General features: G+C 49.3%; 1 protein-coding gene across 1 annotated transcript in view; it reads right to left on the bottom strand.

The window, feature by feature from the left end:
- The window catches only part of traf3ip2a (TRAF3 interacting protein 2a), a 114,104-nt gene that overhangs the window by 30,681 nt on the left and 57,061 nt on the right, over positions 1 to 26,362 (bottom strand). The window contains exons 3-6 of the mRNA XM_038799146.1: positions 23,264 to 23,501; positions 16,460 to 16,662; positions 14,684 to 14,772; positions 4,665 to 4,733 (exon numbers count right to left, since the gene is read on the bottom strand). Of these exons, the coding sequence (XP_038655074.1) occupies positions 4,665 to 4,733; positions 14,684 to 14,772; positions 16,460 to 16,662; positions 23,264 to 23,501 (599 nt within the window). The remainder of the gene's footprint in view (positions 1 to 4,664; positions 4,734 to 14,683; positions 14,773 to 16,459; positions 16,663 to 23,263; positions 23,502 to 26,362) is intronic.

Raw genomic sequence — 26,362 nt, 5'->3', positions numbered from 1 at the left:
AGGCAGATTATTATTTAAATGGGTGTAAATTGAGAGAGATGGATACTCAGCGAGACCTTGGTGTCCTTGTGCATCAGTCGGCGAAAGTAAGTGCTCAGGTACAGCAGGCAGTAAAGAAGGCAAATGGTGTGTTAGCCCTCATAGCGAGAGGATTTAAATATATGATTAGAGATGTTTTACTGCAATTGTTTAGGGCAGTGGTGAGGCCACACCTGGAGTATTGTGTGCAGTTTTGGTGTCTTAACTGAAGAACAATGTTCTTGCTATGGAGGAAGTACAGCAAAGGTTTATCAGGCTGATTCCTGGGATGGTGGGACCATCATATCAGGAGAGGCTAAATCGGTTAGGATTATATTCATTGGAGTTCAGCAGAGTGAGCGGGGATCTCATAGAAACGTATACATTTCTAAACAGGATGAGACAGGGTAGATTCAGAAAGAATGTTCCCGATGGAGGGGAGTCCAGAACTAGGGGTCATAGTCTGAGGAGAAGGAATGGTTATAAGGACTTCCGGTGGCGGCCATGGAAGAGTGGGTCGCACATTTTATAGTTCCCACCTGTGACGGACTTTTGGACCTTTTCCCCCGGTTTTTTCCAGACTTTATGGGATAAATCGGTGAAGAGTGAGACAGTAAGGAGAAATCCTCCTACAAGGCAGACGCGAGCAGAGATGGCAACGCGGGACAGCATGGCGGAGAAGCAGCGCCGTGGGGAGACGGCACAGTGGTCGATGAAGCAGCCGGGTGAAGTTTTTTGAAGATTGCTTCGCCAAGCTGTAGAAGGACACGCTGGACCCGATCAAGGCTTCGATTGATCAAGTTGTGCAGAATCAAGAGGCCCACGGACAAGTGATCCAGGAGGTGGGGAAAAAGGAGCACGAGGAATACATAACCGTGCTGGAGACCAAGGTGGAGATGATGAACGACCGCCAGAAAAGAATGCAGGAGAAGCTGGAGGACCTGGAGAACAGGTCCAGGAGGCAGAATCTGAGAATTGTCGGCCTCCCTGAAGGCAGTGAGGGATCGGATGCGAGGGCTTATGTGATGGACATGCTGGAGATGTTGATGGGGGCTGAGGCGTTACCTCGGCCTCTGGAAGTGGATAGAGGGCACAGAGCCCTCGTGAAGAAGCCCCGAGTGAACGAGCCGCCGAGGGCGATAGTTGTACGTTTGCAGCGATTCCTGGACAAGGAACACGTTCTGCGGTGGGCCAAGAAGGAACGGAGCAGGAGGTGGGAGAATTGTGAGTTGCGCATTTATCAGGACCCGGGCGCGGATTTGGCCAAGAGGCGAGCTGGGTTCAATCGGGCAAAACGGCCCTCTTTAAGAAGGGGGTGAAGTTCGGGATGTTGTACCCAGCCCGTCTGTGGGTCACACATGAGGAACAGGATTTTTACTTCGAAACACCAGACAAAGTATGGACTTTTATTAAAGAAAAAAGTCTGGAGGTGAACTAAAGGACACTGAAGCCTTGGAGAGTACTCTGGTGGCGATTTGTTGTGCTGGGTTGTATAAGTAGTGTTATTTGTAATAAAGGGCTGTTTTGATGGTTAAAGTTAACTTTGTCGAGAGCTGGTGAGAGGTGGGGTGGTTTTTGGGGCTGTTTTTAATGGCTTCAATTAAGTTACTGTGCAAAGCCCCTAGTCGCCACATTCCGGCGCCTGTCCGGGGAGGCTGGTACGAGGGGGCTGAAGGCAGATGTGGCAATGCTACAAGAGACACACCTAAAGGCTATAGACCAGACTAGATTGAGAAAGGGGTGGGTTGGCCAAGTATTCCACTCGGGGCTGGACTCAAAGACCAGGGGGGTAGCGATCTTGATCAATAAACGAGTGGCATTCGAGGCAGGGAGAATTGTGTCCGACATGGGGGGTAGGTATATAATGGTGAGTGGGAAGCTGGAGGGGGTGCGGGTGGTACTCGTGAACGTATATGCTCTGAATTGGGACGATGTGGAATATATGAGGCAGGCGTTAGGTAAGATCTGAGACTTAGAGTCACATAACCTGATTATGGGAGGAGATTTTAATACAGTCATTGATCCAGAATTGGACCAGTCAAAATCCAGGACAGGGAGGGACCAGTCGCGGCAAAGGAATTGAAGGGGTTTATGGAACAGATCGGGGGGAGTAGACCCATGGAGGTTTGCACGGCCAAGGACGAAGGAGTTTTCTTTTTTCTCCCATGTCCACAAGGTATACTCTCGCATCGACTTTTCTGTTCTGAGCAGGGCTCTAATACCGGGTGTGGTGGATACTGAGTACTCTGCAATCGCAGTGACGGATCATGCCCCGCACTGGGTGGATCTACGGGTTAGTGTGGAGAGACAACGCCCACTATGGAGGCTGGATGTGGGGTTGTTGGCGAACAAAGCGATCCGTGGGCGGGTGAACAACTCCATCCAAAACTTCATGGAAACAAATGATACGGGGGAGGTCTCTGCAGCAACGGTTTGGAAAGCCTGGAAGGCAGTGGTCAGAGGGGAATTAATCTCAATACGGGCCCAGAGAGAAAAGGCGGAACGGGCTGAGAGGGATAAGTTAGTTGAAGAGATACTCCAGGTGGACAGGTGATACTTGGAGGCCCCGCACGAGGGGCTACTGAGGGAGCGGCGGAGGTTACAGGTGGAGTTTGGGCTGATGACCACAGGGAAAGCGGTGGAACAGTTGAGGAAGGCAAGGGAGGGGCGATTTATGAGTACGGGGAAACGGCAAGCAGAATGTTAACGCACCAGCTCAGAAGGAGTGGAGATGGAGGTGGTGGTAGCGATGGATGCAGAGAAGGTTTTTGATCGGGTGGAGTGGGATTACCTGTGGCAGCCGCTCGTCGACTTTCTCGGGGTAAGAACTGGATAACATCGAACATTAGTTGGAGGGGGCGGTGTGTGTTGATGGTGACTATGGGTAATTCCTGATTCCTTTTTGTTATTTGTCTGTGTGAACATGCGGGCTAACGTTTGGTGGGAGGATGGGATCGTTGTTATTTATATGGGGGTTGACATATTTGCTACCGATAATTGTTTATTGTTGGTGGGTGTAAATTTGGGAGAAAATGTGAAAAAGGGGGAGAATAAAGAAATATTTTTTAATAAATAAATAAATAAATAAGGAATGGTTATAAGGGTAAACTTTTAGGATTGATGAGAGGAGAAATTTCTTCACCCAGAGAGTGGTGAATCTGTGGAATTCACTGCCACAGAAAGTAATTGAGGTGAAAACGTTGTGAAATTTCAAGAAGGAATGAGATTTAGCTCTTGGGGCTAAAGGGATATGGGTGGGGGGGGGGGGGGGGGGGATCAGGGTATTGAACTTGATGGTCAGCTATGATCATGCTGAAGGGCAGAGCAGGCTCGAAGGGCTGAAAGGCCTTCTCCTGCTTCCATGTTCCATGCATGTTTCTTTGTGTGTTTTCGGTCAGAGCCTGACATTCTGACAAATTATGGAAAATCTTCGCCCTCGTTCCCCATTCTTTGAAGCAATATCCTGGCACCATTCGCATCCACCTAGGAGGGCAGATGGGGCCTGGCTTTGCACCCTCATCAGCAAAATGGCACAGATGCAGTGCCCTCTTTTTCGTACTGGAGTGTCAGTAGCATTGTGTGCTCAAAACCTAGAACGGATCATGAAACCATTGCAAAGGCAGCCCGCCATTGGCCAATGGCTCGATCTTCTGGTCCCGCCTCTGTCAATGGGGTTTGCCGCTGTTTGCACCATCTGCCACCCTGGGGGGAGGGGCTTGCTGTCAACTGCACAGGATGATCCCACTGACGGGAAGGGGCAGAAAATTCCTCCCCGATAATCTTTTAACTTCGAGGCAATATTGCCAACGCTGCTTTACACCAGGTCGGGGGGGTGAAAGTAACTGAATTATCTTCCGGCCGTGTAGCAACCCCCTTCCTCACCTATCGGTACACCACCAGAAAATAGCACACCCAGGCTATATCACCTTGAATTTATGCAGCGATATTAATGTAAAAATGTTTGTTTCAAAACTTCCTTCACCTGCTAGTTTGACGGAGGTGTTAATTTGTTCTGGAATTGTACCTCAGCAAAGAGGTAACCTCCGTTAGCCGGAGAGGAAAAACATGTGAAAATATTAATTAAACTCATATTTTCTGGGTCAGTTTGTGTGAGAAGGTAATCTATATGAAACATATTTAGACCAAAAAAATCCCCCCAACAGTTTCTGGGGTTAGGAATCTGTTCAGGATTGCCATCAGGCAGATCGCGATACATTGCTACAACTTCACACCCAACTGCTTGGCTGCTGGTTTGTAAACTGGCACAATGCTGTTTAACCCAGGAGAGGTCTGTTACAAATGGTTAACCAGTGATGTGCCCACAGACCTGCCCCACGGGGTGCCATTCTTGGGCTTCGTTACTTTAATTCCATTGATTTGCAACATAATTCAAGCAGATTCCAGTCTGAACGGTTACAACTCAAGCTGCTATTTCCTGCAGCCCCTGCCCACTCAAAGCTTTTGTTCATCTGGAAAGTTTCTGGAGCGAGGAGTCACAGAGGCATACAGCGCAGAAAAGGCCCTTCGGCCCGTCGAGTCTGCATCGACAATAACTACCCCTAATCGCGCGCCTTACTGTCACCTCTTTAACAGCCATGTTAAGATCGAGCATTCTAATAAAGTACCAGTGTATTTTCTGCACTTACATTAGTCAGGTAACCTTCCATCCATTTGATAATGTCTATACCACGGACTGAGTCTTCAAAAATGTCAATCTGTGGACAAACAGGAACTCAGGTTAATGATTTAAATGTGACATTTCTACTATCTGACAATGCCGGATTGCCCGTCATGTGGGCGGCCCCCTACCCAGAGAATCTGTCGATTAGAAGGGTGGAAATGGGGCTTTCAAATTATGAATTGGAGAATGAGAATTTCAACAGGTACACCTGGCCGGGAGGCAAAGCAGGGTCAGCGAAGCAGCAACTGGTGACATGTTTCTAAGTCTTACAAAGATAATAAAAACCTTTATTTCATGAAAAACTGGTGACATGCGGTGAAGGGACATGGCTTTGAACCCACTAAAGATCTCCGTGATCATTCAAAATATGTATGTCAGGCATTAATTTTTATTTGCTCATGCTCCTTTTCAAAATTTTCATGAAACAAAGGTTTTTATTATCTTTGTAATACAATTTAGAAAGGAGGCCTTTCTCCCCTGGTGACTATGTTGGTTCTTTGAAAAAGTAGTCATGCTTAATCCCACACACCCGCTCTTTGTTCCTAACACTGCAAGTTCCTCGTCTTCAGGCAACCCGTCCACATCCCTCTTCAAAGTCTTCACGGGATCAGCTTCCACCACCTTGTTGAACAGTGGGCTCCAGATCACAACCACCACCTGAGTTAAAAGATATCTCCTCGTCTTCCTTCTAGATCCTTTTCCAGTGGTTTTCCCATCGGTGACCTCCGGTTAATCTCTCGCTAAAGGATCTAGTTTTTCTCTATCTAGAGTCAGGAATTTTATAGCACGGAAAGAGGCCCTTTGGCCCATTGCGTCTGCGCTGGCCATCAAGCATTCTAATCCCATTTTCCAACATTTGGCCCCTGGCCTTGTATGTTACCGCATTTCAAGGTCTCATCTAAATAGAGGGTGCCAGCCTCGACCGCCCTTTCAGGCAGCGAGTTCCAGATTCCCACCACCCTCTGGGTGAAGAAACTTTTCCTCACATCTCCTCCAAGTCCACCACCTTAAATCTATGCCCTCTGGGCAAAACCTGAGCAAAACCTCTCACCATCTGGAAAACCTTTATGGGTCACCTCTTCACCATCTCTGGTGGAACGAGAATGTTCCGAACATTCCCAATCCTCTCTGCCTAACTGAAGTGATCCCAGTAACATCCTGGTATACCACCTCCGTACCCTTTGTTCATTTCTCCTGAAGTGTGATGCCCCAGAATTGTCCGTAAAACTCCATCTGAGGCGTGACCGGTGTTTTATAGAGTTCCAAAATGGTCACTTTGCCTTTATCCTCGATTTCCCTCGTTCTTAACACAAGTAACCAGTCTGTTATTTTTAACTACCTTATTAACTTGCCATTCCACAATTACCGATTTGTATACGTGGCCACCAAGGACCCTGGGCTCATCTGCACTTGATCAAACTGGGCCATTTATAGTATTCGGGGTCTCGGAGTTCCTGCAAAATGCATGGGCGGAATCTTGCCGTCCCGTTGTGGTGGGAGCCGGGGCTGGAAAATGGAGCAGGCCGTTCCAACGCCCATTGACCTTGACGGGAATGGGAAATCCCGCCCGCGGGAGATAAACGTCTGCCCCATTGCATCGCACTTCTCCATGGTTGAACTCCGTTTGTCACACTTCAGCTCGTGTCCCCATCCCCAGAGTCCAGAACTATCGTCATCAAGATCTACCATTTTACCATGTCTCAGATCATTGAAAACATTAGAATTAAGTTCTCTAAAATTGCCGTTTATAAAAATTGTAAAGAATGACGGACCCAAGGAACCCAACTACAAAATCACCTCCCACTTGGAATATATATACCTCCATCAGCATCTTTGCTTCCTGTAACTGAGATAGTTGTATTTAATAGCATACTTTTCCCAACATTCTAATAGTAATCATTTTATTGTCACACGCAGGCTTACATTAACACTGCAATGAAGTTGCTGTGAAAAGCCCCTAGTCGCCACATTCCGGCGCCTGTTCGGGTACACAGAGGGAGAATTCAGAATTCTTTCATTACTTCTAAATTTAAAAGAAAACACACTTGGTCAAATTCAAAATAGTTTAAAGACGGCCAGCTCATTCCAGGTATCAATCCAGTGAACTTCCTCCGAACTGCCTGCAACGTATTTACTTCCTTCCTTAAACAAGGAGACTAAAACTGTGCAATAATCGACATGTGGGCAGAATTCTCCCATCCGGGACTGAGTCCTGTGGCGGGGGCAGGGACGGGTGCGTTTCCTGCTGCGGAGGCTGACAGGAAACCACACTGCGGGTAGAATTTCCTGGCCGTCCACGCTAGCGGGATATTACAGTCCCGCTGGAGGCCAGGGGTGCACCAATGGGAAACCCCACTGCCAATGGCAGGACTGCAAGTATCCCGCCGCCGCCCACTGGCGAGATGCCCCCCCCCCCCCCCCCCCCGCAACCGAACCCACGCCACGGAGGGGGGAGGAAAATCCTGGCCCATATCTTCCATCCCTGGAATTATGAACCCGGGGGTTTCGCACTGTCTTCCGTGGTGGGGCAGATTGGGTGGTGCCATCATGTCCGCGGCCATATTGAAAAGGTGCCCAATATCCCTGACACACCGTCAAAGAAAGAAGGTGGATCTCCCCTGCTGTGGTACTCAAGTGTGCAGGGTTTCTGGCAGCTTCTGTCCTGAACTCCAAAGACAGCCCCAGATCTTCTTCAGTTAGCTCCTGACTGTTGTGCGTCACATTGGTCCAAATGTGCTGTGGTTCGCCGTGTTTATCTGCTGGCCCCATGGAGAATCGGGGATGGGGGGGTGGGTGGAGATTCCAGCCAGGTCTTCATCTGCACCCCATTGGTGGAATGCTAATCAGTTTCATGCTGGCCTCCGGTGGGATTCCTGATCCTTCACGTGGGCAGCATCAGAGGATCCCGCTGTAATTTGATGCAAGGGTAAACCCAATTTCTGGGCCTCCTGCTGAATTCCCGCCCCCCCCCTGCCCGCCTGCTATTGATCCCGCTGGTGGGGGCATGGGGGAGCTCTGCCAGTGATCTCACTAATACCCTGTATAACTGAAGCATCACATTCTTACTTTTATGTTCTATTCCTCTCGTAATAAAAGGAGAGCATTCCATTAGCCTTCTCAATTACAAACAGTTTTATTGAGATAGTTTTTCGGCATTGTAAACAGTCACAGACATCAACAGAAAGCAAAAAAGGCAAAAATGTGCAAATATCAACGGACTGCACAAGCCCGCTCCTCTTCCACCGGCACTACCCGCCATTTATCCCTCCTACTCGACTCTAACTCCACCCCCCCCCCCCCCCCCCACCCCCCCGGCCCCCCTCCTGCTGACGCTCACTCTCCCGCAAAGAAATCAATGAATGGTTGCCACTTTCGGGCGAACCCCTGGACAGATCCCCTCAAGGCACACTTAACTTTTTCCATCCCCAGAAAACTCGACATGTCCGAAAGCCACCACTCAGTCTTCGGGGGTTTTGAGTCCCTCCATGCCAATAATATTCGTCGCCGGGCTATCAGGGAAGCAAAGGCCAAAACACCGGCCTCTTTCTCACCCTGGACTTCCAGGTCCTCCAAAACCCCCAAAATTGCCACCCCTGGACCCATCACCACCCTTGTTTTTAGCACCCGGGACATGATCCCCGCAAATCCCTCCCAGTACCCCCTAAGCATCGGACATGTCCAAAACATGTGTACGTGGTTTGCTGGTCCTCCTGCGCGCCTAGTGCATTTGTCCTCCACCCCAAAGAATTTGCTCATCCGAGCCACCGTCATGTGGGTCTGGTGAACGACCTTAAATTGAATCAGGCCGAGCCTGGCACATGTTGTGGTCGAATCTACCCTACTCAGGGCCTCTGCCCACAGCCCGTCCTCCATTTCCCCGCCTAGCTCCTCCTCCCATTTGAGTTTCAGTTCCTCCGTCTGGGACCCTTTCCCCTTCATGAGCACCTTATAAATATCAGAGACTCTACCCTCCCCTCCTTCCCCCCTAGAGACTATTCTGTCTTGGATCCCATTGGCGGGAGGCGTGGGAAGGATGGGACCTGTCTACGGACAAAGTCCGCAACTGTAGGTACCTGAAATCATTTCCCCTTACCAGACCAAATTGCTCCTCCAAGCTCCTCAAACTCGCAAAGCTCCCTTCCAGGAACATATCGCCCACCCTCCCCACCCCTGCCCGCCGCCATGCTCAAAACCCCCCATCCATACTCCCGGGGGCAAACCAATGGTTGTAGCAGATTGGCGCCCAGACAGACGCCCCCACCTCCCCAACCTGCCTCCTCCACTGGCCCCATTTCTGCAGGGTCGCCACCACTACCGGGCTGGTGGAGTACCTGGCCGGCGGCAGCAGTAGAGGAGCCGTGACCAGGGCTGCCAAGCTGGTGCCCCTGCACGAAGCCGCCTCCACCCGCTCCCAGATAGACCCCGTACCCACCATCCACTTCCTTATCATAGCGATGTTAGCCGCCCAGTAATAGTTAATCAGACTCGGCAATGCCAGCCCTCCCTCGCTGCGGTTCCTCTCAAGCATCGCCTTCTTCACCTGCGGGGATTTTCCCGCCCAGACAAAGCTCATGATCATCTTGTTAACCCTTTTGAAGAACGACTGTGGGATAAAGATCGGGAGGCACTGAAAAATTAACAGGAATCTAGGGAGGATTGTCATCTTTACAGTCTGCACCCACCCTGCCAACGACAGCGGGAGTGCATCCCATCTCCGAAACTCTCCCTTCATTTGTTCCACCACCCTGGCCAAATTTAACTTGTGCAGCCTGCCCCAGTCTCGCGCCACCTGGATCCCCAAGTACCGGAAATCTTCCTCAACCAGCCTAAATGGTACCCCTCTCAATCTGTTCTCCTGGCCCCTTGCCTGCACCACAAACATTTCACTCTTGGCCATATTTAATTTGTACCCTGAGAACTGGCCGCACTGCCTCAATGTTTCCAGAATACTTTCCATCCCGGCCAATGGGTCCGACACGTACAGGAGCAGGTTGTCCGCATAGAGAGAGACCCTATGTTCCACCCTGTCCCTAACCATCACCTTCCATCCCTTTGCGGCTCTCAGCGCAATTGCCAGCGGCTCTATGGCCAGCGCAAACAGCAGCGGGGAGAGCGGACAGCCCTGTCTGGTCCCGCGGTATAGTCTAAAATACTCTGACGCTTCTCAGTTTGTCCTGACACTGGCCTTTGGGGCCTGGTACAATAGCTTGATCCAATTCACCAGTCCCTCCCCGAACCCAAACCGTCCGAGCACCTCCCATAGATAGTCCCACTCCACCCGGTCAAAGGCCTTCTCGGCATCCATCGCCACTACTACCTCCACCTCCTTGCCCGTCGAGGGCATTATTATCACATTAAGTAATCTTCTCAAGTTGGCCGACAGCTGCCTGCCTTTCACGAACCCAGTTTGGTCCTCCCCAATCACCTCCGGTACGCAGTCCTCAATTCTAATCACCAGGACCTTTGCCAGGAGCTTGGCGTCAACATTAATCAGGGAGATTGGCCTGTAGGACCCGCACGTTTCCGGGTCCTTACCCCGCTTCAATATCAGCGAGATGGTGGCTTGTGACATTGTCGGCGGCAGGGTCCCTCTGTCCCTTGCCTCATTGAAAACCCTCGCCAAGACCGGGCCCCCCAGCTCAGAGAACTTCTTATAAAACTCTACTGGGTATCCATCTGGCCCCGGGGCTTTCCCCGACTGCATGGCCTTGAGGCCCCCCAATACCTCCTCCACTCTAATCGGGGCCCCCAGCTCATCCACTCGCCCCCCACCTACTGTTGGGAAGGTTAACCCGTCCAGAAACCTTTTAATCTCCTCCGGTTCTTCCGGGGGCTCCGAAGCGTACAGCTTGCCATAGAAGTCCCGGAATACCTTATTCAATCCTGCCGGGTCCTCCACTCTGCTCCCCTCCCCATCCATCGCTCTACTTATTTCCCTGGCCGCCTCCCTCCTCCTGAGTTGCTGCGCTAACAATCTGCTGGCCTTTTCCCCATGCTCGTACACCACACCCCTCGCCTTCCTAACCTGTTCCGCGGCCCTACTCGTGGATAGCGCCCCCAGTTCCGCCTGTAGCCTCTCCCTGAGTAAAACCTCCCCCGGGGACTCCGCGTGTTCCTCGTCTATCCGATACATTTCCCTAACCAATCTGTCCATCTCTGCCCTGTCCGCCTTGGCCCCGTGGGCCCCAATTGAGATCAACTCTCCCCGCACTACTGCCTTCAGCGCCTCCCACAGGGTCGCCGCTGAAACCTCCCCCGTATCATTCACCTGCAAGTAATTTTGCATACACCTCCGAAGCCTCTCACAGATCCCCTCCTCCGACAACAGTCCCACGTCTAGCCCTCCATTGCGGGCGTTGGTAGCTCGCCCCTCCGACCTGCAGGTCCACCCAGTGCGGGGCATGGTCTGAGATAGTGACTGCCGAATATTCCGTGTTCTTTACCTCCCCTATACAGTCACTGCTTAGGACAAAGAAGTCTATCCTAGAATATACTTTATGGACGTGCGAGTAAAACGAGTAGCCCCTTCCCGTCGGAAGTCTGGCTCTCCAGGGGTCCACTGCCCCCATTTTCTCCATAAACCCTTTCAGCTCCCTTGCCATTGCTGGGAGTCTACCCCTTCTGGGACACGACCGATCCAGCCCTGGGTCAAGGACCATGTTAAAGTCCTCCCCATTATTAGCCTACGAGAGTCCAGGTCCGGGATCTTCCCCAGCACTCTTTTAATAAAGTCCACGTCGTCCCAGTTCGGGGCATATTTATTCACCAGCACCACTCTTCTCCCCTCCAGTCTTCCCCTTACCATCAGGTATCTGCCCCCCCTGTCTGCGGCTGTGCCCTCCGCCTCAAATTGAACCCGCTTATTGATCATAATTGCCACCCCCCTGGACTTCGAGTCCAAGTCCGAGTGGAAGACCTGGCTAATCCAGCCCTTCCTTAGCCTGGTCTGGTCAGACACTTTCAGATTTGTCTCCTGCAACATAATTACGTCCGCCTTCAGAGCCCGCAAGTGCGCGAACACCCGCGCCCTCTTAACCGGCCCATTCAGTCCCCTGACATTCCAGGTGATCAGCCTGATTGGGGGGCACAACCCCCCCCCCCCCCCCCCCCCCCCCCCCCCCCCCGCCGGTCAGCCATAGCCTTTCTCGGGCCGGCCCCCGGCCCGTGCGTCGCGCTATTCTTGGCCCGCCTCTTGGCTGCCTCCACCCTCGACCTCCTTTCCATTACCTACTTCAGATCCCCCCACGTCAGCAGAATAACACCCCCCCCCCCCAGGTAACCCCACCCCTGCCATCCATTGGCTGTATTCTCCCCCCCCCCCCCCCCCCCCCAACTGACTCCCTTGACTAGCCAATCTGCTAGCCCAGTGACTCATCACTCCGGCGCCCCCCCCCGTCTCATTCCCATTGTTTCCCCGTCCTCATCCCCACTCCCCGGCGCCCCATCCCCCTCTCCAACCCACTGGAGCAAACTAACTGGCACAGGAAGGCATAACATCCGTAAAACAGAAACCCCCAATCCACGTCCTTAACCCCCCTCGCTGACCGGCCACCCTTAGTTACAATACCGGCTCCAGTGCCCTCAGCGAGCCCAATAAAAAGTAAAAATCCCCACACAAAAAGGAAAAAACAGAAAAAAGAGGAAGAAAAAAACCCCCCAAAAAAACAGTAACCATAAACAAGGGAAGCGTCCCAAATGTCCCGCTTGGCACCTTTAACCCAGCAAACCATTGAACAGCGGTCCAGGCACATTCGGCTTCCCTTCATACGGTAGTTCTCGGGTCCTAATTCGCGCCCGTGGGACCTCTTTTCGGGACCAGCCCCTGATCCCTCGCAAGGTCCATCGCTTCTTCAGGCTCAGAGAAGTAGTGGTGTTGACCCTGATGCGTGACCCAAAGACGGGCCGGGAACAGCAGACCAAACTTCACGTGTTTCTTGAACAATACCTCCTTGACTTCTTTAAAGGCTGCTCGCCGCCGAGCCACCTCCTGGCTTAGGTCCTGGTATATGCGGAGAACACTGTTGTTCCACATGCTGCTCCTGGCGCTCTTTGCCCACCGCAGCACCCGCTCCTTGTCCACGAACCTGTGGAACCTGATCACCATCGGACGGAGGGGGGTGCCCCCGGACGCCCCTGCCTCGCCTGCACTCTGTATGCCCCCTCCAGCTCCGGTGGTCGCGGAAGGGCTTCAGCCCCCATCAGCTGTATCAACAGGTCTGCCACAAACGCTGTGGCATCAGCTCCCTCAGCCCCCTCCAGGAGGACGATGATCCTCAGATTGTTCCTGCGGGATCTATTCTCCAATTCCTCCACTCTGTCCAGCAATCTTCTTTGCCGCTCCTTCAGCCCGTCGACTTCTAACGCCGCAACCGTCTGCACCTCCGCCTGCTCCTCCACCGCTTCTCCCAGCTCCTTAACGTTTACATCCTGAGCATCCAGCCTCTGGTTCAGCTGATCCACTGCCTTCTGAAGTGGGTCCAAGTTGTCCCACTTCAGCGACTCAAAACTGCTTTTCATCACCTGGAGCATGTTATCCAGCGCCTGCTGGATTGCTGAGTCCGAGGTCCGTGTGTCCGCCATCTTAGGTTCCAGGTCAGCTTCCCCTGCTCCTTGCCTCTGTCCCTTTCTCTCCCTCTTCCTTTGTCTCCTGGTCTCCCGCGGTTCCATGCACTGCAGCCCGCTCTCCAGCACTTCCGCGGCCGCCTTCTTGCCGCTCCACAATCCCGCTATCGCGGGGAATCAGCCCCTAAAGCCCCACCGGAGTGAGAGCCGGCCGAATGTGCGGCTCACTCGATCATCGGCGCCACCGGCAGTCAGCCTTCTTAATTACTTGCTGCACCTGCATGCTAATCGTTTGTGAATTATGCACTACAACACCTAGACCCCTCTACACCTCAGAATTCTGAAGCAGTTCTCCATTTAAGTAGATACCTTGCTTCTTTTTTATTATACCTGCCAAAATGAGCAACTTCACATTTCTCCACACATACTCCACCTGCTAGACTAGTCCCCACTCACTCAAACCTCTCTCTATCCATCTGCAACCTCCTTATGTCCTCTTCGCCACATACCTTCCAACCTATTTTTGTGTCATCTGCAAATTTCTCTTTTGAAAATGTTTTATTAAGGCATATAATATTTTAACAATTTTCAAGAGGAAAAAAAAACACAAAGCAAATAACATTCAACCAACCAACAACCAAGCCCAGCTAACATGGCTTACATACACAATTCCCCAATCCCCCATCTGCAAATATAACCACCATGAACTTCTCTCCTCTCATCTAAGTCATTGATATGAATTGTAAAATGTTGAGGCCCCAACACAGACACATACAGGACTACACTTGTCAAATCCTGCCAATAAACCCCCATTCACGCACACTCTCTGGGCGCGATCCTCTGGCCACGCTGCGCTGGAAAAGCATCTCGCCGCTGCGCAGCGTGGCTGGTGAAAGCTGGGAGACCCCGCTCCCGGGATCTATCCGGCTTGCAACGCCTTGCGAGATTCAACGCAATTTCGCGAGATGTTGCAACGGTATTCCCACAATGGGTGGGATCACTTTTTGACAATATTAGAGTATTATATTATGCATATTAGAGCGCAGCAATGAGCCTTACTCAAATGGCGGTACTGTAGCACAGTGGTTAGCATTGTTGCTTCACAGCGGCAGGGTCGCAGGTTCGATTCCCTGCTTGGGTCACTGTCTGTGCAGGGTCTGCACGTTCTCCCATTGACTGTGTGGGTTTCCTGCTCTCTGGTTCCAGAATGTGCTGTTCTAAAAAACTCTCTCAAAGTTATTCCATTCCTTATCCAGGCTATTACGGCTAATCTGATTTTTTTCCTGTTTATTTGCAGATTAATATGTATTATTGCGACGTTCCTCAGATAAAACAACTAATGCTGTGAGATCATAGTAAGCTCCTGCATTGGTTCTGTGGAAGAAACATGAAGAGTGCAATTGGAACCAGAGTGCGACTTACTGCTGTTTCAAAGCCATTAATACGCAGGAAGTTGACAAAAATACGAATTTCATTGGCTGCATCCACAGAGTAAGTGACAAATACTTTGCCTAAGGAAAGAAAGAAAAGCATCAGATAAACCACTCAACCCATTCTGGTTCTTGCAAAGCCGTTCAAAACCAAACAGATGCGATTTTCGGTATAATATGATAGAGATCTGAGGGTTTCAGTAACAAACTGATCCTGTGTGTGAGGAAGGAGAAAGATGCGTTTGGATAGCACTGATGATCCCACAAAGCAGTACTAATTGAATGGATAATGGGGCCAATTTTAACTGGGTATCGGGCAGAGAGAGAGTGTGAGGTTTGATCCTGCTGCCTGCCTGGTATCCTCACCTTAGAGCTCTGAGCCATTTTAATGCCTGGGTCTCATTTCAATGTGGACAGCAATGTGACCAAGAGTGGCCCTTTCAGTGAAAGGACAAATGATTTAGTCAGGTTTACAAGCTGGAATAAATGGAGATGGGGTACTATTACGGGCGAGGGTTTAGAGAACCCCAAAGTGTATCATGGAGTTCACCTGACCCACAACGTTTAATAGATTGTGGTTATGGGGAGCACACGGGCTTACTCTGCAGGTGTGATGCAACAGAAATCTACAGTACTTTTAAAACAAAACAATGTTTATTATATGAATCCAGTTAACATTTTATAAACACAAAGTGGACATCTTAGCAACCATCAAGTCAAATACTCCCCCCAAAGAATACAGTACTCTAGAAGTAACCCTTAATCTTTCCAAGCAACATCCATAAATTGGATCAGAAATTGCCTAGCTGTAAGAAGACAGAGGGCGGTGGTTGATGGGAAATGTTCAGCCTGGAGTTCAGTTACTAGTGGTGTACCACAAGGATCTGTTTTGGGCCACTGCTGTTTGTTATTTTTATAAATGACCTGGAGGAGGGCATAGAAGGATGGGTGAGTTAATTTGCAGATGACACTGAAGTCGGTGGAGTTGTGGACAGTGCGGAAGGACGTTGCAGGTTACAGAGGGACATAGATAAGCTGTAGAGCTGGGCTGAGAGGTGGCAAATGGAGTTTAATGCAGAAAAGTGTGAGGTGATTCATTTTGGAAGAAGTAACAGGAATACAGAGTACGGGGCTAATGGCAAGATTCTCGGTAGTGTGGATGAGCAGAGAGATCTCTGTGTCCATGTACATAGATCCCTGAAAGTTGCCACCCAGGTTGATAGGGTTGTTAAGAAGGCGTACGGTGTGTTAGCTTTTATTGGCAGATGGATTGAGTTTCGGAGCCATGAGGTCATGTTGCAGTTGTACAAAACTCTGGTGCGGCCGCATTTTGAGTATTGCGTACAGTTCTGGTCGCCACATTATAGGAAGGATGTGGAAGCATTGGAAAGGGTGCAGAGGAGATTTACCAGGATGTTGCCTGGTATGGAGGGAAGATCTTACGAGGAAAGGCTGAGGGACTTGGGGCTGTTTTTGTTAGAGAGAAGGTTAAGAGGTGATTTAACAGAGGCATACAAGGTGATCAGAGGATTAGATAGGATGGACAATGAGAGTCTTTTTCCTCGGATGGTGATGGCTAGCACGAGGGGACATAGCTTTAAATTGAGGGGAGATAGATATAGGACAGATGTCAGAGGTAGGTTCTTTACTCAGAGAGTAGTGAGGGCGTGGAATGCCCTGCCTGCAACAGTATTATTTGGTTTTGTCAAGGAGCTCAAACCAGTGTGTTGCATTGATGAGAGTAGAACGAGGAACGCAAGGGACTTACGTAAAGCATCGGGCAGATTGACTGTTCGCAGAGTACCATGTCCATCCATGCTGGTGGCAGGAATGTCTCGGGTATTATAGGTCAGTGGATAAGCATAGGAAATGTGACCTCTCTCGTGTGGAGGAAACCCTTCACGCTGGGAGGCGACGTCAACAACAGGTCCTGCTGCCTCCCGACTCAGCCCCATCACATTTGGGTTTTTCCTAAAAGAAACATAAACTTCAACAATAAGAGAGAAAGAGAGAGAGAGAGAGAGAGGAGAGAGAGAGAGAGAGAGAGAGAGAGAGAGAGAGAGAGAGAGAGAGAGAGAGAGAGAGAGAGAGAGAGAGGGAGATAGGTCACTGGACCAGTAATACAGACACCCAGATACTGGGGACATGGGTTCAAATCCCACCTACGACAACTGGTGGAATTTAAATTCAATTAATAAGTCTGGAGCTCAAAGCTACTCTCAGCAATCATGACCATTTGAAACCATTGTTGTAAAAAAAAACCATCCGCATCCCATTCCTTGAACATATGAAATAGTAGCAGAAGTAGGCCATTCAGCCCCTCGAGTCTGCTCCGCCTTCAATAAAGATCATGGCCGATCGGTTTGTGTTTCGAGTTCCACATTCCCCATCTACCCCCCACCTTCCCACCGATAACCTTTGACGAGATTTGGAGAGAGGGGTGCTGTTGAGGAGGATGAAACAGCCTGCGTAATTTGGAATGTTCATTTGAAGCAGACAGAAAAAAAAAATAAAAGAACATTCAACAAGACAATAATACAAATCTCTCGGCAAAGAACGTTTGCCGCAGTTTTGAGCATCACATCGCACAGGTTCCCAATTTGAGTCTTGCCAAGGCACTGAGGCACCCTGGCAGAAACTTTGGTACAAATTTGGTATATAGAGAACAGAGGAGCCTGCACTGCACAGCACGCCCTTCCTCAAATGGCAACCTGTGCCTCTATTTACATCACATGACTCCAATTTCCATATTCAAAGATGTCTAATCATGGAATCATTCAATCACTACAGTGCAGAAGGAGGTCATTTGGCCTATCGAATCTGCACTGACACTCCGAAGGAGCACCCTACCTAGGCGCAATCCCCCGCCCTATTCCTGAACAAAGAACAAAGAAAAGTACAGCACAGGAACAGGCCCTTCGGTCCTCCAAACCTGCGGTGACCGTGCTGCCCATCTAAACTAAAATCTTCTACACTTCGGGGGTCCGTATCGCTCTATTCCCACCCTATTCATGTATTTGTGAAGACGCCCCTTAAATATCACTATCGTCCCTGCTTCCACCACCTCCTCCGGCAGCGAGTTTCAGGCACCCGCTACCCTCTGTGTAAAAAACTTGCCTCGCACATCTCTAAACTTTGCCCATCGCACGTTAAATCTATGGCTCCTAGTAATTGACCCTTCCACCCTGGGAAAAAGCTTCCGCTTATCCTCCCTGTCCATGTCCCTCATAATTTTGTAGACTTCCATCAGGTCACCCCTCAACTTCCGTCACTCCAGTTGAGAACAAACCAAGTTTATCTAACTTCTTCTCATTGCTAATACTCTTCAGACCAGGCAACATCCTGGTAAATCTCTTCTGTAGCCTCTCCAAAGCCTCTACATCCTTCTGGTAGTGTGGCGACCAGAAATGTACACAATATTCCAAGTGTGGCCTAACTAAGGTTCTACACGGCTGCAGCATGATTTGCCATTTTAATACTCAGTGCCCCAGCCAATGAAGGCAAGCATGCCGTATGCCTTCTTGACTACCTTCTCCACCTGTGTTGCCACTTTCAGTGACCTGTGCACCTGAACAGCCAAATCCCTCTGTATGTCAACACTCTTAAGGGTTATACCATTTACTGTATATTTCCCATCTGTATTAGACCTTCAAAAATGCATCACTTCACATTTGTCCGGATTAAACTCCATCTGCCATCTCTCCGCCCAAATCTCTAACCAATCTATATCCTGCTGTACCCTCGGACAGTCCTCATCGCTATCCGCAATTCCACCAACCTTTGTGGTGTCCACAAACTTACTAATCATACCCGTTACATTTTCTTCCAAATTATTTATATAGACCACAAACAGAAACCCCAGCTAAATGTTGGACACTAAGGGGCAATTCAGCATGGCCAATCCACCTGACCTGCACATCTTTGGACTGTGGGAAGAAACCGGGGCAGCCTGAGGAAACCCACGCAGACACGGGAAGAATATGCACAGACAGTGACCCGAGGCCGGGATTAAACCCAGGTCCCTGGAGTTGTGAGGCAACAGTGCTAACCACTGTGCCACCATGCAAGAGAACAAAGAGTCGCTAAACTAAGGGAGGTGCCAACGTGATATTTATTTGCTGGTCCTTGGACATTTCTATCTCGCGTGGAGGAGGAGGCACTTTCCTGTTTGATATGATACAGACAGAGACACGTGTGGCTGTACAGTCTGAATAAAGCAACGTTGCAGAATGGCAACAGAATTCTGCAACAACCCTGCAGCTAACTTGGGAACAACAGATGTAGCCGAGCCACTCCGGATAGCTACAAGAGCTTCCTTCCTTCCGGCCTATCGGAAGGAGATTGCCAACCTGTTTTTCACCAGATATTTGAGATGTATGTTGTGTTGTGAGCCTGGGAGAAGAAGGAACTAACTGGGTTTGTGACTGCTCAGATTTATCATCAAAACTTCTTCCAATTACCAGGGAGACCATCATAACATTCAAGAAGTATTCAGATGTGCACTTGCGATCCAAAGCATCTAAGGCCATGGGCTAAGTGCTGGAAAATGGGATTAGAATACTTGGGTGGCTGTTTTTGACCGGCGCAGACACGATGGGCCGGATGGCTATTTCTGTGCTGCAGGCTGCTATGACTCTATCACTGTTGCCTAACCTGAACCCCCCCTGAACTGTGGCATGTGGCTGGCAGGGTGACACCATCACTGGCACTGGGCCTATTGGCAGCCCCAGAGTCACTTGCAGAATGGAAGTGGGCTTTCCAGGGCCGCAGACGAACCTGGTCTTCACCCCTGTTTGCAGCACCGGCAGCACGGTAGCCTTGTGGATAGCACAATTGCTTCACAGCCCCAGGGTCCCAGGTTCGATTCCGGCTTGGGTCACTGTCTGTGTCGAGTCTGCACATCCTTCCCGTGTGTGCGTGGGTTTCCTCCGGTGCTCCGGTTTCCTCCCACAGTCCAAAGATGTGCAGGTTAGGTGGATTGGCCATGATAAATTGCTCTTAGTGTCCAAAATTGCCCTTAGTGTTGGGTGGGGTTACTGGGTTATGGGGATAAGGTGGAGGTGCTGACCTTGGGTAGGATGCTCTTTCCAAGAGCCGGTGCAGACTCGATGAGCCGAATGGCCTCCTTCTGCACTGTAAATTCTATGATAAAATTCTATGAGCCCGGTACCCTGAAAATGGTCACCAAAGGACATGGCTCCAGTTCGACATTAAGTACCTCTGACCTGGCGCTGACGAAGGAGTTCCAAAAGCTCAATAACTTGGGACACAGCCAGAGCACATGAACATGATTAGCTGGCTCCCGAGAACACCGTTCACACCTGTCGTCCACACCAGAAAACGGAACACTCATCCTCACCTTGGTTCGATGAGCTCTGTGCACCACCTTGAACTGGATCAAACTAAACCCAGCACAGGAGGACGAGGCACTGACCCTACAAAAGAGCCTCACTCCAAACCTCCTTATCCAAAATAGGACCGAATTGACCCGCCCATTTCTCCTTTACCTCATTCAACGGAGCCGACTCCGCTGACAGGATCTGGCCATAAATACCCAAAATACCCCCACCCTCACCAGACCCAGCTAAAGATAGAATCTTCTTCAACAGGGAGGGTGGAGGTGCCTGGGAAAAAGAAGGAAAACCATACCAAAAAAAATAAATAAATCGCAAATCTGGAAATATCTAAATTGATCCCAGGGAATTGAAATTTTTCCAACAATTCCTCAAAGCCGGCAAACCTTCCCTCCAGAAACAAGTCTCTCTCCCCCCCCCCCACACAGTGCATTCTCAATATTGGATGCCCAATAATAAAACACCAAATTGGGTAAAGCTAAACTAACCGCCTGACTGTTTATCCCTGGATAAACCCCTACGGATCCTTGGGGTTTTACCCGGCCAAATAAAAGAGGACACCAATTTGTTAACTCTGCCAAAAACGAATTTGGGCAGAAAATTGAGGAGACCCTGAACAGGAAATAAAAACCTCGAGAGGACATTCATTTTAACAATCTGAACCCTGCCTGCCAGGGACAGGGGGAGGTTATCCCACTTTTGCAAATCAGATTTAACCCAATAATACCAGACGAGCATAATTTATTTTACGGAGCGCGGTCCAACCGTGGGCCCACCCGTGATTCCCAGATAATGAAAGCTGGATCTGGCAAGGCGAAAAGGCAATATTCCCAGGTCGGCTCCCTTCACCGGAAAGTATTCGCTCATGTCCAAATTCAACTTATACCCAGAAAAGGAACCAAAACGTCTCAGTAGCTTCATTATCACATCCATAGTGGCGATTGGGCCTGTAATATAAAGAAGCAGACCATCTGCGTACAAGGACACCCTCTGCTCCCTCCCTCCCCGATTTATCCCCTCCACTGGCTCCAGTGGTTCGATTGCTACAGCAAATAAGAGACAATGGACATCCCTGCCTCATACCCCTATTCAGCTGAAAATACCCCGAGCTCGAGGCATTAGTGTGGACACTAGTGCTGGGGTCCTATACAATAAATTAATCCAGTATTTGCCCCAAACCAAACTTCACTAAAATCTCAAATAATCACCTCCGGTTCAGGCACTGGTGATGGGGAGATGACAATGTTTAATAGCCGGCGTATTGGCTGATAATTGACGGTTCTTGATGAAGCCGGTTTGGTCTTCCAACATCATCTGTGGGAGGCAGGGCTCCAGTCACAGCGCCAGCACTTTTGCGAGCAATTTATAGTCTGCATTCAAAAGGAAAATGGGTCAAAATGACCCACATTCCGTAGGATCCTTGTCCTTCTTCAGGATCAGTGAAATGGAGGCCTGCGCAAGTGTAAAGTGTAGGGGCTTGTTTAGCACAATGAGTAAATAGTTGCCTTTTAAAGCAGACCAAGGCAGGCCAGCAGCGTGGGTTTAATTCCCGTAACAGCCTCCCCGAACAGGCGCTGGAATGTGGCGACTAGGGGCTTTTCACAGTAACTTCATTTGAAGCCTACTTGTGACAATAAGCAATTTTCATTTTCGTTCAGCAAACTGCAGGACAGGGAGTTATTTAACATGTCCAATGCTAACGGGATCAACGGACCTGCAAACGTCTTGTAAAACTCAATCGGGAATTCATCAGGGCCGGGAGCTTTACCTGTCTGCATCAACCCAATGAATTTCATAATTTTCCCAGGTCCCAATGGGGATTTCAACTCCTCCTGTCTTTCCCTCCACACTAATGGGAAGGATAACCCATTTAAAAACTCCGTCACGGCCGAACTCTCCGGGAGCTCCGATCAAGAGAGATCCCGAAAGAATGTTTCAAAAGCCGCATTGACCTTAGGCGGGGTGAAAAGCAAACTGCCGCCCGAGTCCCGTATCTGGACAATCTCCCCGGAAGCATCCCGACGCCCTCAGCTGATGAGCTAAAAGGCCTTCTTCCCGTGTTCATTAAATGCCCTGCTTGACCATCACAGCTGACTTACCGCCTTACCTGTTGATAGTAATTCAAACTGCGCCTGCAGCTTTTCCCTACTCGCCAGGAACTCCGGGATGGAGTAAGTGAGTACTGATGGTCTACCACGAGGATGGAGTTCACCAGCCTCTGCTGCTCCCCCCTCACAGTCCTTTCCACATGTGCTTCGTAGGAAAGTATCTCCCCCGCCCCCCCCCCCCCCCCCCCCCCCCCCGCCATCCCCGATGACCACCTTAAGGACTTCCCACAAGGTAGAAGGTGAGATAGACTAGACTTACTTTTATTAAATTGAATATATTCCCAATGGCCGAGGACACAGGTCCGCAAAGTCTTTTGCCCGTCAACAGCACCGTGCCCAATCTCCATGGCGGGCAATAGGAGGGACCTGATTCTGGCATAAAATCCACAACACGTGGGGCATGGTTCGAAATGACAATCGCCGAATACCCCACCCTCTTTACCCAAGGAAGGAGAGACCGACCCCCCCCCCCCCCCCCCCCCCCCGGCAAAAAAGTCAATGTATGAGCAAACCTGATGGACATGGGAGAAAAAAAGAAAAATCTTGATCTCTCAGGTGCAAAAGGTGCCACGGATCTAGCCCCCCCCCCCCATCTACTCCATGAAAGTCAACAACGCCGTTGCCATACCAAATGGAGTCAGAGATTTGGGCCCAGATCGATCCATCCGAGGAACTAGGACACAGTTTCAGTCACCACACCATGATTAGCTGGTGAGAGTCCAAATCAGGGATGGAGGCCAACAACTTGTTAATAAAACCAGTATCATCCCAATTTGGCGCATCGACATTAACCAGGACCACGGAGGTGCTCGCCAATGACCCACTAACAATCATATGTCTACCATTAAGATCTTAGCAGCCGAAAATAGAACCATTTTATTGATCAAAGTTGCCACCCGCTGGGCCCTCCCATCAAAGCTGGAGTGAAATACCTGTCCCACCCACCCCATCTGTAACCTTCTCCCTCTGTGTACCCCATCAGGCACCGGAATGTGGCGACTGGGGGATTCTTCATTGCAGTGTTAATGTGAGCCTGCTTGTGACACTAATAAAGATTATTATTATAAGAAACATGGAGCGACTAAGCGAAATTCTAGCAGCTGTACTCACCCATATACTTGTGCTCGAGGTGAAGCTTGGATAAAATTGTTTAGCGTTCCTCCGCTATACGGATATCTTGAGAAGTACATTGGGGTAGAGTTAACCAGTCCACGTGGCTGAGCGGGTGACATCTCTCTCACAGATACCTCTTGGTTATATCTCACAGGTAGAGGAAAAGGACTATGCCGATATGCGTTGTCGTAGCACTGTTTACACCTACAGGCTGGAGGTGGGTAGCTCACATCATCTGGTGGACAGACACACAAAAACAAATTGAGATTTTCTTAACTGATAACAGCATTGGATTAACCAGTCAAAATTAATCACCTAGTAAAAGTTTGTTTTCATTGTTACTCCTCAATTCTCCTCCCCCCCCCCCCCACCCCCATCACAATTCTTCCTTTCACTCCTGCCGTGACTCATGGTGCACAGTGCCCTCTGGTAACACAGGCAGCTGACCGAAGAGGCCCCTGTTCCTTTGCAAACCCAGTAAAGTGCAGGCAGTTATACAGCCTTGACAAGCATTGCGGACCAGGGCAATCACCTCTCCACAATCATCCGCTTTCCATCATAGCTGTACTTTCCTCTTTCCTGGACCAGACAAACGCAGCTCACCCACCGCAAAAACAAACTATTTGGATCTTAGGAGAACAAGAGTGGAAAGTTCTGAGCACCAATTAATTTAGCAGTGCATTCTTAATTCTGAGCAGTTTAAGACGCCCTTTGTCTTTTGAAAAGATACCCAGCCTCTCCTCACTACCTCTGTCTGTAACAATGCTTGAGAACTAGGTCAGTAGTGAATGGTAGCTGCTAACCCTTACCCTAGCACTTGATGACCAAGCTAATTGGTGCGCCAGCATTATCTGCCGCCATTCTATATCACCATGCTGCTTTTGGATGCAAAAAGAAAACATTTGACTAACCAAGGTTTATGCTTATAAATTGACTCGAGAAACTTATTTTAGTGTTTGTGAATTTGGCTGGATCCGGCACGAGCAATTATGCAACTTAACTGTGGAGATCAGGAACTGCACTGTCAGTGCTTTGCCGAGATTTCAAATGCTCATGGTTACTTATAGTTGCAGCCAGATGGCTGATTGTGAAAAGTGGAACTGACTCTTTGTAACATCATTCAGACAGACTATGAACGATACAATTCTTCTTTTCTGTAAATATGTAGCGCAGGACCATCAGGAGATAGAACTGGAAACCGGCCACCATTTTGAAATGGATTGTGACCCCCAGGGACAGTTCAACTGGGTAAACAACATGTACACATTCAGTGATAACAATGATACTTGGTATGGCCAACTGATTGCCGTTGTTACATGAAGCTTAATGCCATTCCTAACTGTTTCACTCTTTTGAGTACAATTGATATAATTTGGTATGCGGTTCATACTCTAGATCACAACATAGAAGGCCTGGTAAATGGAGGGTTGGGGCGCCGTTCCTCAAGAACATGCATCAAACACCGAGAAGGTGACCATATTTTCTCCACTACCCATGGAACAATAGGAATCAAAATTTCCAGTCCCCATCTCAAAGCTCAGGAAATTACACCAATGTCTTACTCAGAACGCTTGTAGGATTGGCTGGTGTGGGAAATGAAAAATGTCAAAAGTGTTCCAGTAAAATAGAGGATAAAAGGAGGACTTACATTTACATATTGCATTCTCAGCTAGAATCATGGAAAAGTTCAGGACAGAAGGAGGCCATTTGGCCCATCTTGTCCATGCCAGCTTTAGGACACGCAGATGCCCTTTCTAATCCCACCTTCCTGCACCCAGTCCATAGCCCTGTAGTTTACACAGCTCTTAAGGTGCAGATCTAGGTACTTTTTAAAAGAGTTTAGGGTCTCTGCCTCCACCACCAACTGGGGCAGCGAATTCCAGACTCCCACTACCCTCTGCGTAATAAAGTTCTTCTTCATGTCCCCTCTTTAGCTCACTGGGCTAAATCGCTGGCTTTTAAAGCAGACCAAGCAAGCCAGCAGCACGGTTCGATTCCCGTATCAGCCTCCCCGGACAGGCGCCGGAATGTGGCGATTAGGGGCTTTTCACAGTAACTTCATTGAAGCCTACTCGTGACAATAAGCGATTTTCATTTCATTCACCATTTGCCATTTATCTTGAATCTATGTCTCCTGGTTCTAGAATTCTCCACCAAGGGATTCAATTTTATCCTGCCCACTTCCCCTATGATTTTGTACACCTCAACTAAGTCACTCCTCAGTCTTCTTTGTTCCAAGGAAAATAATCCCAACCTATCCAATCTCTCCTCCTAGCTACACTTTTCTAGCCCTGGCAACATTCTTGTAAACCTCCTCTGCACTCTCTCCAGAGCAATTACCTCCTACCTGGAATGTGGTGATCGGAACAATACTCCAATTGTGGCCTCACCAGTGTTTAATACAATTCCAACATTACACTCGTACTTTTATATTCTATATCTCTGCCAATGAAGGAGAGCATTCCATTTGCTTTCTTCACAACCTTGTCTACTTGAACTGTTGCCCTTAGGGACCTGTGTACCTATACGCCAAGATCTCTCACTTCATCCACCCCTTTTAGTATATTCCCATTTATGATGTACTCCCTATATGCATGACCTCACACTTCTCGGTGTTGAATTCCATCTGCCACTTTGCCCACTCCATCAATCCATCTATATCATTCTGGAGATTGTGCTCTACACTGTCCACCACTCGGCCAATCGTTGTGTCGTCTGCAAATTGTCTCCCAATCGTGCCCCCATGTTACCGTCCAAATCGTTAACATATAACACAAAGCAGTACGGTTCCCAACACTGAGCCCTGTAGAACATCACTTGAAACAACTTCCCATTTGCAAGGGCAGCCATCGACCATTACCCTTTGTTTCCTGTAACTAAGCCAGCTTTGTGGCTAGATGGCAGACAATTTGTTTGAAAGTGTAATTTGTAAAACATCAAATTAAACAAAGATATAAAGAGCTCTGCACTATAATTGTTAAATAAGTAGCATTAGTTATTAAAAAAAAGCAAGGCATCAGAGACTCCAACTAAATTTCACCCTGATTGCTGTGTTTAGGTTCAGTACAGTGTAACAGGTAACTGAGTTCAATGATA

The sequence above is a fragment of the Scyliorhinus canicula genome, chromosome 6 (assembly GCF_902713615.1).
Source record: "Scyliorhinus canicula chromosome 6, sScyCan1.1, whole genome shotgun sequence".
Classification (NCBI taxonomy): Eukaryota; Metazoa; Chordata; class Chondrichthyes; order Carcharhiniformes; family Scyliorhinidae; genus Scyliorhinus; species Scyliorhinus canicula.
Note: the sequence above shows the minus strand (reverse complement) of the source record. Positions and strands in the feature narration are given on the sequence as shown.